Source organism: Cheilinus undulatus, linkage group 12 (assembly GCF_018320785.1).
Source record: "Cheilinus undulatus linkage group 12, ASM1832078v1, whole genome shotgun sequence".
NCBI lineage: Eukaryota > Metazoa > Chordata > Actinopteri > Labriformes > Labridae > Cheilinus > Cheilinus undulatus.
In genome coordinates this window covers 37,888,727-37,905,251 of record NC_054876.1, presented here as the reverse complement: position 1 = coordinate 37,905,251, position 16,525 = coordinate 37,888,727, and the positions used below count along the sequence as shown (strand labels likewise).

At 37.3% G+C, this 16,525-nt stretch overlaps 2 protein-coding genes across 2 annotated transcripts; one reads left to right on the top strand and one right to left on the bottom strand.

The window, feature by feature from the left end:
• Positions 1-551: 551 nt before the first annotated feature.
• Positions 552-8,375, top strand: slc25a15b (solute carrier family 25 member 15b). Its single transcript, XM_041801964.1, has 7 exons — positions 552-799; positions 3,269-3,369; positions 3,683-3,941; positions 4,036-4,173; positions 5,069-5,244; positions 5,698-5,856; positions 5,944-8,375. The coding sequence occupies exons 2-7, from the start codon at positions 3,315-3,317 to the stop codon at positions 6,063-6,065; spliced, it is 909 nt and encodes a 302-aa protein (XP_041657898.1). The 5' UTR covers positions 552-799; positions 3,269-3,314; the 3' UTR covers positions 6,066-8,375.
• Positions 8,376-8,505: 130 nt separating this feature from the next.
• tm4sf21a (transmembrane 4 L six family member 21a) lies at positions 8,506-15,701 on the bottom strand. Its single transcript, XM_041801965.1, has 5 exons — positions 15,377-15,701; positions 14,987-15,052; positions 10,947-11,080; positions 8,863-9,046; positions 8,506-8,770 (listed from the first exon to the last, which is right to left on the bottom strand). Exons 1-5 carry the CDS (start codon positions 15,551-15,553, stop codon positions 8,762-8,764), a joined length of 570 nt encoding a protein of 189 aa, XP_041657899.1. The 5' UTR covers positions 15,554-15,701; the 3' UTR covers positions 8,506-8,761.
• Between the last annotated feature and the right edge of the window lie 824 nt (positions 15,702-16,525).

The window sequence follows — 16,525 nt, the reverse complement described above, 5'->3', positions numbered from 1 at the left end:
ATGACGTTCTCATACTGTTCCCGTAAGAAATAAAAAAAAAATCCCTTGTATAACTTGATATTGTCAAATACATAAAATGACCACGCGGAGGTGCTGCATCACTCCACCGCTTCAGAAGAATTTATTTTGAAAAACAAAAAAGAATTTGAACCGGAAGTGATAACGATCCTATCACTACTTGTCAAAGATCGTAAATTATGAAGATCAATCAACCGCTCTTTGAATATTTTCCTGAGCATATAACTTACATTTTATGAAACAGTTTAAGAAACATCAAAAAACAGAGTGGACATGAATAACAACGGCGAATGTTTATTTATTCATTTTAACAGTGTAAAATGTTTGTATACGTATAATTTTACATGAAAAGTCTCAAATTATACAGTCATTACATTGTAAATCCATAGTTTGTGCGCAATTATCTGGTAGTAAACGTTATGAAAGCGCACATCCGGTGAAAAACAGTGAAGCTGTAGTGTGAAGGTGATTTTCATACCAGGAATATTTGTCAGAGTGAGACTTCTCCATTCCCCCTTATCTGGGGTCATGATACAACCTCCAGCTTCTTCTCCTCACCATTATCAGTGATGGCCGATCCATTCATTGACCATCACAGGTTAACATGTTGCAAATGAGATAACATTGAGACAAAGTTTGATTGATGGAGCTGGTGGTGTAATGCGGCCACAATGTTAGCTTCGGTCAGCAGTTTAGTTTGATAACATTGCTGTTTGACATATGTGTGACAAACAGGCTCTAACGTCACTCCACCAGATGCTCGTTGAAGCTCTCCTGTAAGGTTAGTATTTTTAAATTATTCTTTAAAATCTGTTCTTTTGTGCTTACAAAGTTACATCAGGCTCAAAGGAAACTGTGACTCTCCTCATTTTTTTGCTAACGGTTACTTTCTGTACTGGCGGTGCTAACGGTTGTATGAAGCTAGTATCTTTGCTACAGAAGTTCCCTGTCAAAGGTAGCGTTGTTTGACGTTTTTGTTGTCCTTCTCGGGTATAAACGACGGTAAAAGATTACACGTGTCCTTCAGCAGATATGCCGTTTTAAAGATGTTCATTTCTGTACATAGAAAAGCATTTTGCCACCCTCTAGTGGTAACTTTATGTTACGTTTAATTTACATTGTAGAGAAGCCTGTCACCGTGCACGACACTCCTGAGACCAGCATTTTTGTCTGTTCGCATTTTTATTCCCCTACTTTCACCTATCAGGTCCTACTTACTTTGGGTAAGTAGGACCTGATAGGTGAACCTAAGACTCATCTTTGAACAGGACGTAGTTTTCACCGAAAATGATTTTTTTTTTTACTGTACAACACAAAACAAAATTATTTCTTAAAGGAGTTATCATCATCATCATCATCATCATCTTTATTGGCAGACATAGAAGTCCATAAAAAAAACAACAACAAATACACACATAGTTAAACTCGTCGACTAAAACTATGACTAAAATTGTTCGTCAACATGAATAAGACTATCCAAAAAAGATCTTTGATTACTAAAACTGACAATAAGTAAGTTTAGTTTTTGTCAAGATGACTAAAACAAGAGTAAAATAAAATTTTGCTTTCTTCGGACATTCAGAACCCATGATATTTCTCTACTGTGGGTAAATCTGTCAAAATACAATGTGTCTGTAGCTATTCTTTCCCTCAGCTGTAGAAAGCAGGGACCCCAGGTTTGGCAGGGTGCAGAGAGCACACTCCTATGGTTTGGTACCAGACTCAGGCAAGAGAATAAATCTTTGGACTAAAAGTTGAGACTAAAATGTGAGGAATTTTTATGGACTAAAACTAGAATAAAATGATTTGGGATTTTCGTCGACTAAAACTATTAAAGGTAGAAACAACTAAAATGTGACTAAAACTTGAAGGCATTTAATCTAAAGAAAAAGATTAGCCTAAAATTAAAAATAGCTGTCAAAATTAATACTGATAGCAGAGGGCACAGTGTCTGCGAAAAAACAAACACTGATTTATGACCTTTTTGTCTGTCAGTCAGTTGGTCATTTAGGGACATGAAGTGTCTTTTCTGATGATGAACCACAAGAACTTGTTAAAGCTAAGGTTTGACTAAATTTCCGCTAAAGGTTCTGTAGGTCTAGGAAAATTTCCTTTAAAATTATTAGAGATTTCCCAAAAACATTTTTTAAAATCTCCTCAAAATCCCTTGAATTTTCAAGACATTGTCAAAAAATCTGTGAAAATTCCTTAAGAGCTTTTGGACGTCCCAATTTTAAAAAACACTGCTGAGATATTCTCTAAATGTTTCAGTAACATTATCTGAAAAAGTGTAGGGGTTTAAATACATTTTCTTCCTGATCTTCTTTAAAATTTTCTAAAAGTATTCAACCGAATTCCACACAGAAGTTCCTATCAAATTTTCCAAAATGTTCTCTCCTAATTCCATGGCAAATAAAAAAATTATCAATTAATTCTTCCAAACAGCCAAATGAATCCCCTAATTTTTTTGTCAAAATTGAAAAAAATTATTGGAATATCCTCCCTGAATTTTCATTAAGCCCCCCCCCCCCATTACTTACAAATAGATTCCACAAATTCCCATGACAGTACCTATAATCACCCCCGTCCTCCTCCTCCTTCATGAAAATTCCTGAAAATTTCATAGCATGCCAACATGTATGTCCTCAAATGAACATGCAGAGTCTTAGGAGGTCAATATTAAGTTGTAGACGGAGCAATACGGGCCCAAAACTTTTAATTAAGTTCATTTTTAAGTGAAAACAATTGTATAAACTGACATATTGTATTTTAAAAAATGCTGTTTTCTTATATGCGCCTAAAGTTTGCAAATTGTAAGCACTGCATTTTGCCCTCTTACCACTACTATGACACATTTAAGGCAATAGAAAATGTTATAAATTACAGCTTTGTGTATATTTCACAGCTGCTCATCTGTTAAATACAAAAGTGTTGTTTTCATGTTCTGTGTTGAACTGAAGTTCCCTTTCAGTACACATGACACTCCATTTCTATTCTTACCCCTGTAAATAATTACTGCTGCCTCAAATGAGGGCAGGTTTTATTGTACTGAACTTTATGACTCAGCTGCTCAAGCTGCCTGACAAGAGCCTGATAACATTTTATTCACAGCTTTAGCAGGGTATTTAAATAAAAAAAAAATTTTAATCTCTCTGTGTTTATAACAATCACAGTGTGTTAAAAAGATGAGTCAGTGTGTGTTGTAAGTGCAGCTAGTTAGTTATATTGTAAATTCTTTGTGTTTAACCAGGTTGCTGTGAGGGATAAAACAACTCTTCCAGCAATTTCCAGACACCATGGCTCCACACCCGGTGGTCCAGGCCATCATCGACCTCTCTGCTGGAGCAGTAGGTAACTACAGTACCAGAACAAGCAAGAAAACACTCACAGGATACGCCTTGTGCCACATGTTTACTAAAATAAACAACCTTGCTGCTTTTTCTGCTTTACTGAATCCCTCTAGCTTTGGCTGATGTAGCAGAAGATTTCGATGACTCCCTTGTTTTTCCGGCTCATTTCTCTCTGTGTTTTCATTGACTGTTTGTACTGCTCAGTGGAGTGAACTCTGATTATAATCTCTCTTCACAGAGCGTATTTTGTGCACAAACTTTGATTGTTTTCTTGTATGTTAAAAGCTCTTTTTTTCTTATTGTCTTGGTCTAAGGGGGAGCAGCATGTGTCTTCAGCGGGCAGCCTCTGGACACAGCAAAGGTCAAGATGCAGACCTTTCCGACACTATACAGAGGTTTCATCCACTGCATCACATCCACCTACAAACAGGTGGGTCTGCGCGGCCTCTACCAGGGCACAACGCCAGCGCTCATGGCGAACATCGCAGAGAACTCTGTGCTCTTTATGAGCTACGGCTTTTGCCAGCAGGTTATCCGATTCACGGCTGGACTGCACAGTGAAGCTGTGCTGAGGTAGGAGAATGTTAAGCAGGCTGTTCTTAGTTTACTCTGAGAAAAAAATGGAAGCTCTCCAACTTTCATTTGTTTATCCTTCTCTCTACATTAGTGACATGCAGAAAGCCTGTGCCGGCTCAGTGGCATCCATCTTCTCCTCACTTGTACTTTGTCCCACTGAACTGGTCAAGTGTCGCCTACAAGCCATGTATGAAATGGAGGCATCAGGAAAGATAGCCAAGAGCCACAAGTAAGTGGTTTTCAAATAATATGATATCTTTACAAAAAAATTGCAACATCTCCCAAGAATTAGATGTTAATGGGCCTATATAAGGAAATGATGAGGAAGACTTGTTGTTTTTATATTGAGATTGAGACTAAAATTCTATTTTGCTAACTAAAATAGTTTAAATTTTCTCTTATAGCCTTATTTTGTACATCAGTCATGCAGTGTCCAATGTTTTAGACATACTAATGTTTTACAATAGGTTGTTTGTGGTCACGTGATCCCAATGATGTGTGAATGTCAGATGGGGGGGGGGCACTATTTTGGAACCAGTGGAAATGGAGGAAAGGTCCACATAGAAGCTCTGTGTGAACCAACATGCTGCAGTTATAATTAGAAAATGACTTCATATGCTCCCAAAAGTATTGGAACAGTGAGGCCTTTTCTTTTATTTTTTGCTGTAGACTGAAAACATTTGGGTTTGACATCAAAAGATGAATGTGGAACAAGAGATCAACATTTCAGCTTTTATTTCCAAACCGGACTACTTGGTGGAAATGAACCATGCACAAACTTTGCCTGACATCACTTGTCCAGGCTTTAGATTGAGGCTTTTAATTCATGTCTGCCACCATTTCTCTGTTAGCTTTTTAAACTTTTTGAAAACCTTTTTTTCCTGGATGTGTTACTACTTTTGGGGCTCAAAAGTAGCTCAAATTGTTATTTTTTGTATTTTTTTCTCAATTGACCTTTTGGAAAAGCTATTAACATTACAAAGCTTTGGCGTTTCAGTGGTGCTTCTTTATGTATAAATCACTTCCTGCCTCCCATCTGGCGTTCTTTGCTGCTGTAATCTGCAAACAACGTATAATGTGTGTCTTAATTGAATGAGCTGTGTGTGTGTCTGCTCTGTCTACAGCACGGTGTGGTCAGTAGTGAAGTCAATTATGAGAAATGAAGGACCACAGGGCTTCTTCCAGGGTCTGACCACAACTATAGCAAGAGAGGTCCCGGGTTACTTCTGCTTCTTTGGTGCCTACGAGCTCAGCCGCACAGCCTTCTCCAACTACTTGAAATGTGACAAAGATGACATAGGTACTGAAAAATGTCTGTTATTAATAATGAAATAGAAGTGTGTAGTTTTCCTCCGTGTTTGAAATCTATCTTAGCAGTTCCAAATATATTTTCATGCACCTTCCATATATCAAGCTACGGGAGCCCAAAGAGGATGAGTGTATATATGTTTTACTTAACTCAATTTACTGTGATAATAACTACATTTCTGTTGTTTACTTGAGATTTTGACATATTTATGTCATTTTCCTAGGATAACATGCTACACATGATAACACTATCATAGGAAAACCAGTGTTTTGATCCTAAGATAACGTAATTAGGTTAAGATTTTGAGGAAACAACCAGAAATTGTTTGTCGTTATGAAAAACTGAGTAAATCAAAATGTATAGATGCATGTCTACTGAAGAGTCCTGAACCAAACAAACAGTATCTCTGCATTAATGTTTAACCATGTCACTGTTGTGTCAAAGGTGTGGCTCCCATAGTGTTCAGTGGTGGATTCGGAGGGGCTTGTCTGTGGCTGGTGGTCTACCCTATGGACTGTGTCAAGTCTCGAATCCAGGTCATGTCTATGACAGGCAAACAGGCAGGATTTTTCAAAACCTTCATGACGATTGCACGTACTGAAGGTAGGTCGAAGCTGAGGTTGATTTCTGCTGTTTGAATCACAAGTCAGTCTGTAAAATCTGTTTTTTTTTTTGTTTTTTTTTTCTTAGGTGTGAGGGCTCTCTACTCCGGTCTTACCCCCACCATGGTCCGCACCTTCCCTGCTAACGGGGCTCTGTTCCTGGGATATGAAGTCAGCAGGAAACTCATGATGAAGCAGTTTGATAGCTAAAACAAATGGAAGAATATTGGTGAACTGGGAGGAAAGTATTATAGCCATACAACCTCGTCAAAACTCCAGCTGAAACTTTGTGTGTGGGAGTGGTTTCAATCATTCTCTGCTTTTATAGACTGACTCTGACACTGCCACACTCCATCTCCTCTCAGCCTACAGAAACACACCTTTTAACATAGTGTTTACGATGTTAAAATCCTAATATTTATTTACTTGATAGACTTCAACTTTGTTTCTTTTTAACACTCCAAAAAAAATCAACATGCAACATGAATGATTTTATGAGAACATGTATGTGTAGCACAGTGTTGACCAACATTAACCAGCCTCTTTTTGACGATTTCTCAAGACTTTAGTCGATAGTTTTATGTCTACCTCAACAAAATAATTTCTGAAGATTATCCTCTCAGTCATTTTTAAATCATTTTTACTTTTTCCGTATTCAAGAACCATTTCAAGGAAAAACTTGGTTGTTACAGCTAAGCTTGCTGATTGCATGAAGATTTATTTTGAAATGTGAAGTGGTTTACGCTAATTATTTTAAGATCCCTAAAAGGTGTGAAGTTGTATGCTTTTCAATATGGGATTGTTCTCAAACAAGTATTCCTCTCAGTTTTGATCACATGGGCTGCATACTTTTTAGCTTTGACTGAAGTCCCACGATTCCAGAATCCGCATAAGACACCTCTGACACAGCCAGCAGAGCCGTCTTGACTTTATTTCTTTTATCATCTTTATCTTTTAATGCATTGAAGTTAAATTCCACCCCTGTTGATATTACATTTCCACTCCTTTGTGACCCAGGATTTGCCTTTAAATAACTCCATTTTGCCTTTTTTGTTTGTGTTTGATGTGTGACCTTTGTTATTAAAGGGTAACTAAACCCCCAGATTCTTTTATTAAGCTGAAAAGTGATGCATATTGGCATTCAGTATTGCTGTTGCTTAATCCAGGGCCAAGAGTTGCGCACAAAGAATTAAAAGTCTACATTTTATGTCAAAAATATGCATAGTGACTGCACTCTGTAGCTTGGAACTCAGCTGCTGCAGTTGCATTTTTCTACTGGCTGAGCTGGTAGCACATGAAATCACCACCTCTTGTAAAAACAAGTCACCCAGTTAATAGCATTGTCTGGAATCCCACCCTTTCCATTATAGTGCACTAAACAGTGAATAGGCCATTTTGTAGTGGTGTCTGAAATCAGAAAGAGCATTGTTATACCATATATAGTGCACTTATTGTATCCCACAATGCATTGTGATAAGTAGAGGACAACCAATCATCACTGTCCAAGCAATATGCACCATCATGCATTTTGTGTTTCAAAGCTGTAACGAGCAGAAAGTGATGTTTGACTGCTCTCATACATGACTGAGAGACAAGAAGAGCACAACTAGTGCGTGTCGATCACACAAAAACAAAATAGTTTATATTTTGTGGCATATCTTTTTTTCGAAATCTTTAATCTGTTTAATGATCACCATAGTTTCATTTGCTTAAAACTCACAGAACTTATTTTTTATCATTGATTTTTTTTGTGAACATTTGGAATATTGTTTTAAGTGAAATAGCATTATTTTCAGTCCTCAGCTATTGTTGCTTCACGTTCAAATTTTGCAACAGTGATGACATCGTTGTCTGCAGCCCGAGTACAGTCCATGTTTTTTTCTTATAATCATGATGAGTGAACTATACAGGCGCCTACATCCAGCTAACTCTATAGCAGATAAGGAATGGGAGAGGAGGGTACAATTCCGACACAACCAGGGTTTATGTTTAGTGCAGTGTTTTTAGTAAGTTGTTTGAGTTAAAGGCATTCTGAAGTCATAAAATACACTAATGTATTTTTAAAAATCCAGGGTAGCTGCACTTCAGCTGAATCTTTGTGGTTTAGTTTCTCTTTAATGTACAAATCCATGAAAATATAAAGCTGCCTCAGTAAATGTGCCATTTACACTGTAATTTCCATATGCAGTTTAATTTTCCCAGTGATTACAGGTTTGGATTTCAGAAATCTAACATATTCCTTTAATGTTGATTCAGAAATGTTGCTATTTGAGAACACTAACAATTTATGATGATGCTGAAATGTTTGTACAGATACCAGTATATTCAGAACCTACATTAAAAGTGTCATAGAAGAATAACCATGTCCTCAGTGTTACTCCAGCAAGATGTAGAGGAAAATAAACTTAATGTTTGAACATGAAACTGAAGTCCTTATGCCCCATTCACACAGGATTAGTATTACGTAGGGACCTCTGGTCATTTGTATTAATCACGCAGGATGTTTGTGTTTTTAATCTGAGAATCAGCCATGTCTGTAATTTGCCTTGTTGTGTTAGTAAAACCAGTTTATCATGGATTATTTCTTTTGCAAGCATTGTGAAGAAGTTTGCTTGCAATTTTGGTGATAAAAACAAGACATGACACAATATAAGGAGGGTAGGGCTTTAAATGTGTGTGCCATTGTATAAAAAGCATCAGTATCTGATTCTGACAAGTGTTGTATCAAAGTTTTAAAATGTATTATGACAACTGTAAAGCTTAGCATTACGATTTACACATAAAAAGTATAAAAATCTGTATAGAAACACTTTCAACAATAATTTTCAAAGTGAATATTATATGTATATGTGGACAGAACACTTTATAGTCCTCCAGCAGGGGGCACCAGACACCTTTCCAGGATCTCACAGTGGCTGTGGGAGTAAAAACAGAGAGGAAAGTTGAGGTAATGACTCTTTGGAGCATCTATTTTTCCTCAGAAGTGTGTTATCCCATGTGAACTTACCCCTTTGTTGCAGGTTCCACACAGGCAGCCAAAAAGCCCGTTGATCATCTGGATGGCACAGAGGATGAGCTCCAGACAGCTGGTGGCCAGCAGGGTGGCAAACAGTCCAATGTGAAACTCCATGATGTTCTCAGGCTCAAGGCACACACCCCACAAGGTTTTGTCAGTCAGGTAACTCTGGTCACTGTGAAAGAACATTTTTGTTGTATTGTTTACAAACTTGAACCAGTGTAATCTCAAAGCTGCTTTTTTTAGAGCTTTACTGGAGATTTTCACTTAATAAGTCACCAAATTTGATCACTTTTTTGTTATTTTGCTTAAATGGACAAACTGGAGAAATGAAGTAAAGAAAAAAACTAAAAGACAATGAAAATAGTCAGGAAAAAAAAAGAACTAGAACTAACACCTGCCAGTTATAGGCCTTGTTGAACTGTGCAATTGCCAGACAGTGAAAATGCACCACAGCAAACTGTGGGTCTAACTCCTCAGGAAGATGCTCTGGGGTGGATAGCTTGATAGAATTCATCTGGATTAGACAAAACTAGTGGGTGAATCTGTGTCTGACAGTGCAGTAAGACTGTAGTCAGGGACTTCAGAGCAACAAATACATGTGAGCACATGGAGCTGATTACTTAAGGTGCTTTACAACTGGAGGAACTTTCCACAGGAACTTTTTTAGGAATTTTGACTGCAAGAACCAGGGTCTAAATTTAGTGATGACTGAACACCTACAGACTTATAAAAATCTACAATAGATTATGGAGACTGTCTGTCCCCCCAACCCAGACCCTCTATTACAATACATCCAAAAACAAATGACCAAAAATCCAGTGACATTTTAAAACTACAAATAAATTCACAACTACAAATATGCAATTGTATTTGGTCTGTTAAATATAAGATCTTTGGACTCCAACTCCTTAGTAGTGTACAATGATAAAGAATTACTGGCTTTATCAGGATGCCTGGTTTGCATAATTCCCCTAAACTAAGTTTCCTGATGAAACTTAGTGCCTTGGGCCTTGGAGAGAAGTTCCTGGCAATAAAATTTAAGTGTATTTTAGGGGGAAAAAAAGCACCCTTATTCATTTACTATTACTGATAGCCCCACTGAAATGATATGTGGGTATAACAGTAGTTGAATAAGTCGAGTCAAAATTATTGCCAAAAAAAGATCATTTAAAATCACAAATTGTTGCAGACAGAGCAGACTCTGCAATCAGAGATGTCAGAGCACTCTGAATATTATAAAGTTTACAGGGAGTATAAACAGTAGAAGATATTTCTATTTATGCTATATTTTAATGTATTTGATTTTAAATCTCTTTTTGCTGTGTTTTAATAATCTTTATAAAAATGTTTTATTCTTTTACACTGTAAAGCTCTATGAATATCTGTGGGTATGGATGGTCCTTACAGTGGTTGGTGAGGATGAAAGGCTGAGATGGCTTTTAACCTTAAACCTCAACCATCGAAATATAATCAGTGTATCCTTTAGTCATAATGGATATTTCTGTAAAGTTTGAAATCCCTCAAACTGTTCTTGAGACGGTCAGACAACCTGAAAACATAATGCCCTCTTCCTTGGCTATCGCTGGTAGAGGATATAAAAATGGTGTTGGGGGGGTAGCATTGGTTCTCTCTTGATTTAAATTCACTCATTTACATGTTACTGTTCTCCTTCATTCCCATGTATTCCAGTTTATTGTGAATTCCCCTTTCCTGTTTCTCACCCTGTAAATGATTCTTCCCATTTCTTTAATTTTCCTCAACATTTAACTTTGATGTATGAACAGATGATGATTCAGATCCATCTGGCTCCATGTGATGTGCTTTAATGCAGCTTTACATTTTACTCATCTTCTTTAAGGATATCTAATGAAATAGTGTTCAGCTATTTATGTCTGTAAATGAAAAATAACTGTTTTTTTCTCTGAAGTGATCTCCAAAACCATCCCATCACGTGACTGTAAGTTATTTATTTCCTGTTTTGGATGTTGTTAAAACCCCCATGAATATTTTCCTGGTGACTTCTTACCCATATTTATCAGATTATTTCACACGCCCAGCAGAAAAATACTCACTTGTCTTTAAAAGGTGTCATCCAGAACAGAACAGCTTTGCACAGAGGTCCATTCTTCAGACCAAGCACTGCCACAATGAAACTGTACAGAGCTCCAGCCACTCCCACTGCGGCGAATACAATCGACAAAAACATCTGAAATGATGAGCAGAGGACAGGAACAGTTTATTCATACTGGGATCTCCCCATGCTCACACTCGTCCCTGCATATTTTGGTCAAATTGAATTATAAATAGAAAGGAAATGGGCTGCTGGAAACATGAAGAGGTTTGTTTCCCCTCACACTTTCCTCATGGTTGTTCTTTTTTTCTTTTTTTGGCTCCACCAACAGAAACAAGAGAAACAACTTCACCCAACATGCTCAAACATGTTTCACAGCAGCTTGCTCAAATTCAGTGAAGTAACATTTCTTCAACCTTACCTCCCCTTTCATCTTAAACTGCTGAATGAAGAACATGATCTTTAATGTGAGCTTTTTACTTCTTAGTGCAAGTGATGTGCAAAGTGATGTTACATTTTTAAAACATTTATTTAATATTTACCACAGTTAAATACTAAACGCTTTAACTAAAATAAAAAAAAATAACATTTTAAATCTTAATTCAGGGTTTTGAAGTTTTTATTTAACTCTAGTGATGATCATTTATGTTTTTATGTCCAGTTTTATAGGCTTTGAATTATGTGGAATGTTGAATATGTTATCATAGTTTTATTATTATTATTATCATTATTATTATCATTATTAAAATTATTCTTTATACCAACTTTAATGTTTCCTAAATCATAGATTCTTTCCTTTACTGCTTTTTCTTTTATCTCTGTCTCCTTTGAATCTCTCGTGAATTATTTTTGTGTACATCAGTCTCTCTAAACCTTTTTACCATGTTACCTTTTTTCAATCACTTTTGTACAATTCTTTGAACTGCAACTGAATTAGTTTGAAAGGTGCTATATAAATAAAGTTTGATTGATTGATTGAAAATAACTGGATATTTAATTGGAGGTCATAAATTGTGGCTGATCATGTGTTTGATTTTTGACTTTGTTTTTTTTAAAACTGAAACACACTGAATGGAACTGTCAGGATAACTGATGCAAAACCTTATTTTTGTTCAAAAATACCAGCGAGTTACATTTTATTTTTATAAATCAATAAATTTAAGGAAAGAAGTTTCTGAACATCAATACTTTCAACAACAGCCAAGTCTAAGTATTATTAGTAACTGTAGCCAATAGCCAGCAATTCATGACGTCCCCCTTGCTAACCCTTGGTTACTGTTGCTACACTTGTCAAGAAAAGAGGAAATACAATCAGACTTCTTTAAAGATGTGTTCAAAAATAGGAATGAGCATACAGAACTAGTGTGAAAGCTACATTCACAATGTAATTTGTCTTGTAATTATGCCTGTATTTACCAGCAACACATCACAGTGCTAATAAGACTGCAATCAAGACTGAAGACTATACAGGAAAATCTGTTTGATTATCAATTCAGGAAATTAATGAAGCCAAAACCAGCAGGACTGCAGACAGTCAAACACTGAAGCAGCAGCCAGCTGGGACGACCATGGACCTCAGCCTGTGAGGAAGGTTGTGGTGGACTTCAAAAACTGGGAAAATATGATTCTGGCAAGTTCTCAGATGAAGTGGAACAATATTGAGAACCACTGATTTAGTGGACAGGCCACCAATCATGACTGACTCCAAACCAAACATCAACACTTGGAAATTTTGACAAATGGAGCCCGGCGATAGTTCAAGCAGAAATAATTCATCAGTCACCACTCGTTCATGTCTCTCCCTTTCTCTTGTCTTTCTCTCTTCCTGCTCTGGTGATCAGCTGATTATGGGCGTTCACTCTTAAGCGAATCAGATTCTGCCACAACCTCGATCGACCAATCATCATGCACCTGTCATATTTTAAATCTGTTGTCCTCTCTTTTACAGTCAGCCTGTCGTTTCAATGTGGACCCTCCACCCCAGCCACCTTCATTGAGTTAATCAGCATCTAGTCCAGATCCTAACAGGTCATCTGCTCATCATATGCATACCTCAGTCTCCTTCTCCAAGTCACCTCATTAGTTCCTGGTCCAGCTTCTCAGAAGTCTACTCCTCATCTGATCCTGCAACCCTCATCAGCACCACCACCAGTATGTAGACTCCACATATCCTATTCCTGCTGTTAGCCTCACTACCCCTGCAAGTCCATGAAGTCATCACGATGGAGTCTAATTGTCAAAGAGATTGCACAATTGTCTTTCACTAAAATGTGTCAGATTATTCTTAAACTCCTATTGAGTCTCTCCTGATTGAATTATATCGCTCCATAGATGTTACTCAAAATATCACCAGCTAGGGTCCTCTTAATTAGCATGTTTTGCAATATATTCCTGACTTTTCAAAGTGGATGGATTTGGCAGAATCCATGCCTGTCATTCTGTACTATTGGGAGATAAGGCTAACGGTTGAGGTCTGCGCTCTCAGAGTGCTTTTCTAGTTACAGTGAATGTTATCTTATCTATCCAAACAAGATGTGAGACTATGATTAAGTGATGACTCAGAGCAGCACGATTAACAGATTTAGTTTGTCATTAACTTGGTGTAACTGTCCTCCTTTGTATCCCTGAATTTAGCTTGGATTACACCTTAATCTGAAATTATTTATAATCACTATGATTCAAGTCATCTATATGGTGACTGACAGTGTTAGTGAAACTCATAAAGAGATTAATTAAAAACTTTGTATATATTGTGCCATAATACATATAGTCAAACTACATTTTTAAAGTGTTAGATATTTTGCAATATATCAGAGCTGTGGTAGCTCTTGAAAGTGAGTGGTTAGGTGCGTCTCCTCTGGCAAGGCTTAAGCAAGGAATCAACCTCATAGCAAGGCAATGTATACTGATGAAGAATATGCACTATGCATCCCATAGGAGCACCTAAAGCCCCGGCAAGAACTCTAACTCAGTGGATAACATCACTCATGGTGCAAATGTGTCTCACATCAAAACAACAATCATTATTATCTTTTTATGCTGCTGTGTAGTCAACAGAGGTGGAAAAAGTACAGTTACTCTGGTTCAAACTTACTTAAGTAGAAGTAAAAGTACTGATTTCAAAGCTTACTCAAAAAAGTGCATGTGTCAAAAGAAAACTACTCAATAACAGTTACTTGGGTAAATGTAATTAGTTACTTTCCACTGCTAGTTAAATTTGAGACACACATCAGACCTGATTTAACAAGTATTTCAACCATTTTTGCCTCAAATTCCATCAGATCCTTGGAACAAGGTCATTGTTATAAACTATTTAGTACAAGACTTCAGCTGACGTTCATCCAGCCTAAAACTCTGCAAACATATACGCTTGCACAGCTAGTATATCAGTTGTGAAAAGCAATAGAAATGTTCTACCTACGCTGATAATAGTGTGCACCTCTAATGCACTGATGTTACTAAATCAGGCCCAAGGAGGGCCCTTTCATTGAGTCTATGAGGGGCTCAGTAATGTCTGTGGGCAGGCCTGGTGACCACGGCTATAATTGGTCTGGATTTTTCATTAGTTTCAAACTTAATTTTGTTATTACTTTTTGTTTTACATTTCAGTTTAATTTCAAATAGCTTTACCTGCTGTTTGATTAGTTTAGATTAGCTTTTGATTTTGCAAAAATGCTTTGTTTTAGTTTAGTTTTTTTATGCATTTCGGTTTTAGTTTTATCAGATTTTCAGGGGCGAGACCCAAGAGGGCCAGAAATATAAACATAATTATTTTTTAAAATGCAATCAGGGAGTCTATTCTTCTCTTTTTATTTTATTTATTTAAATTTGATATTATACTAAAACTACAGACTTAATATTAACCAGTGTGTGAAGACCTATTTGATCAAATCAAACCATTTTACTCTCTCCAGGCTCAGTGTACATATTAGTCAGTCTGCAAAAACTTAAACTAAGGAGATTTTGTCTCTAATTTTGCCAGTTAACAAAAATAATTTTAACATCAGTTAGTTTTAGTTACCAAGGTTGTGACCAACTCACCCCACATCTGTTTCCACAGCAGCCTTGTTTTCCAGTCAGGTGGATGTAAAGAGCGGGCATCAACACCTACATGGGGACAGAGTGGGTGACAGCACATTATGATTGTGTTCAGTTTAAGCAATAAATGCCAACATTTGCATTTTATTTGGATAGCTGATAACTTGGGTTGCATATTTAAAACCTTTGAAACACATAACAGGTGGCTATCACTGGAGGATTTTTCTTTAAACTACATGAAACTTGAATAAACTTAAAAAGTCACATAGGAGTATAAAAGGCAGGTTAGATGGAATACTAAGTTTACACGACTAAATTAAAGCTGCTATAATTTCAGGCAGCTTTGACTGCAGTCACACCCTTCAGTCACAGGCAGAAGATACCACAACTTACCATAAGACCCCCTCCGATGAGGCCCCCCATGTACTTCACCTCCTCTGTAATGTGTCCATCTTTGGCGTACTTGACGTCCCCGCCCGGAAAGAACAGCACAATGTTACAGATGATAGATAAGACAGCTAACGGGTACAGAGTCACAGCAATGAAGCGGGAGCATTTTCCAGTACACATGTTGTCAGAAAAAAAACACTAACAGACTGCTGTAAAAGTTCCAAAGCGCGAGCACCGAACCCTTCCTGTTGTCAAAGAGAAGTTCTGCAAGAAACTGACCTAAAGAGGGAAATGTGTTTTCAGAGGTACCAGAGACTAAACTGGGAGTGATGAGGGATGTGGGAGGTGTACTGGCAGCCTGATAACCTAGACAAACAGAGGCAGGGATAGGCTGCAGAAGTTAGTGTGACTCACTGCATTGTATCTTTGAGCTGTTGAGTTAAATCATGAGTCGCTGCATACATTTTAGTCAAACATATAAATGCATTCTGGTCCTCTGAGTCAGATTTGTATTTGACAGCCACACCACAGTTCTTTGCATTGTAAAATTTCTCATCCCTTATTCTAAAAAAAAAAAAAAACACTTCTAGGCTACTGAGGACTGTTAAGACAACACAGATTCATTGTTTAAACTCCACCTCTTGCATAAACTATTCCTGTCATGTATTGACATTGTGACTGCAGGATCACTGCACGGTTGGACTTCAGACCTGTGGCAGCATGCCTACCAGAGGAGAACAGCGTGTCATTGACACTGGCTGTATAACACAGATAAATATCCACATTGTGAACAGTGAAAAGCTGACAGAAAAGGCTACATTTCTGGGTTTCTCAAGTGAGCTATTGACTGCAGCCCTTTGCAGTAAATTACTGGAAAAAATTAGTACCATGGGGGGAAAAAAAGGAAAGAGAAGGGAAAGCCCACCAAAACATGTGGTGTCTCCCAGCAACGCCTGGGTGAGGCCACCACCCTCATCATTTTTGTAAATATAACTCAGCGGTTGTAAAAGCATGCTGATGAATTGGATTTTCCTTCCACAGGAGGAGTGGTATTGATCTGTTACTCAATGCAAGAAACAGCCATTTGAGTCATATTTAAAACTAGAATGAGTTAGATAAGTTTATGCTTCTTTTTAAATCTCTTTATGTCTC

Coding starts and splice junctions, on each gene's coding strand:
- slc25a15b (XM_041801964.1), top strand. CDS start 3,315: ATGGCTCCACACCCGGTGGTCCAGGCCATCATCGACCTCTCTGCTGGA. Junction 3,370..3,682: donor CCTCTCTGCTGGAGCAGTAG/GTAACTACAGTA, acceptor TCTTGGTCTAAG/GGGGAGCAGCATGTGTCTTC. Junction 4,174..5,068: donor AAGATAGCCAAGAGCCACAA/GTAAGTGGTTTT, acceptor CTCTGTCTACAG/CACGGTGTGGTCAGTAGTGA.
- tm4sf21a (XM_041801965.1), bottom strand. CDS start 15,553: ATGTGTACTGGAAAATGCTCCCGCTTCATTGCTGTGACTCTGTACCCG. Junction 11,081..14,986: donor GCTGTGGAAACAGATGTGGG/GTGAGTTGGTCA, acceptor TCATCATTTCAG/ATGTTTTTGTCGATTGTATT. Junction 9,047..10,946: donor ATGACACCTTTTAAAGACAA/GTGAGTATTTTT, acceptor GTTCTTTCACAG/TGACCAGAGTTACCTGACTG.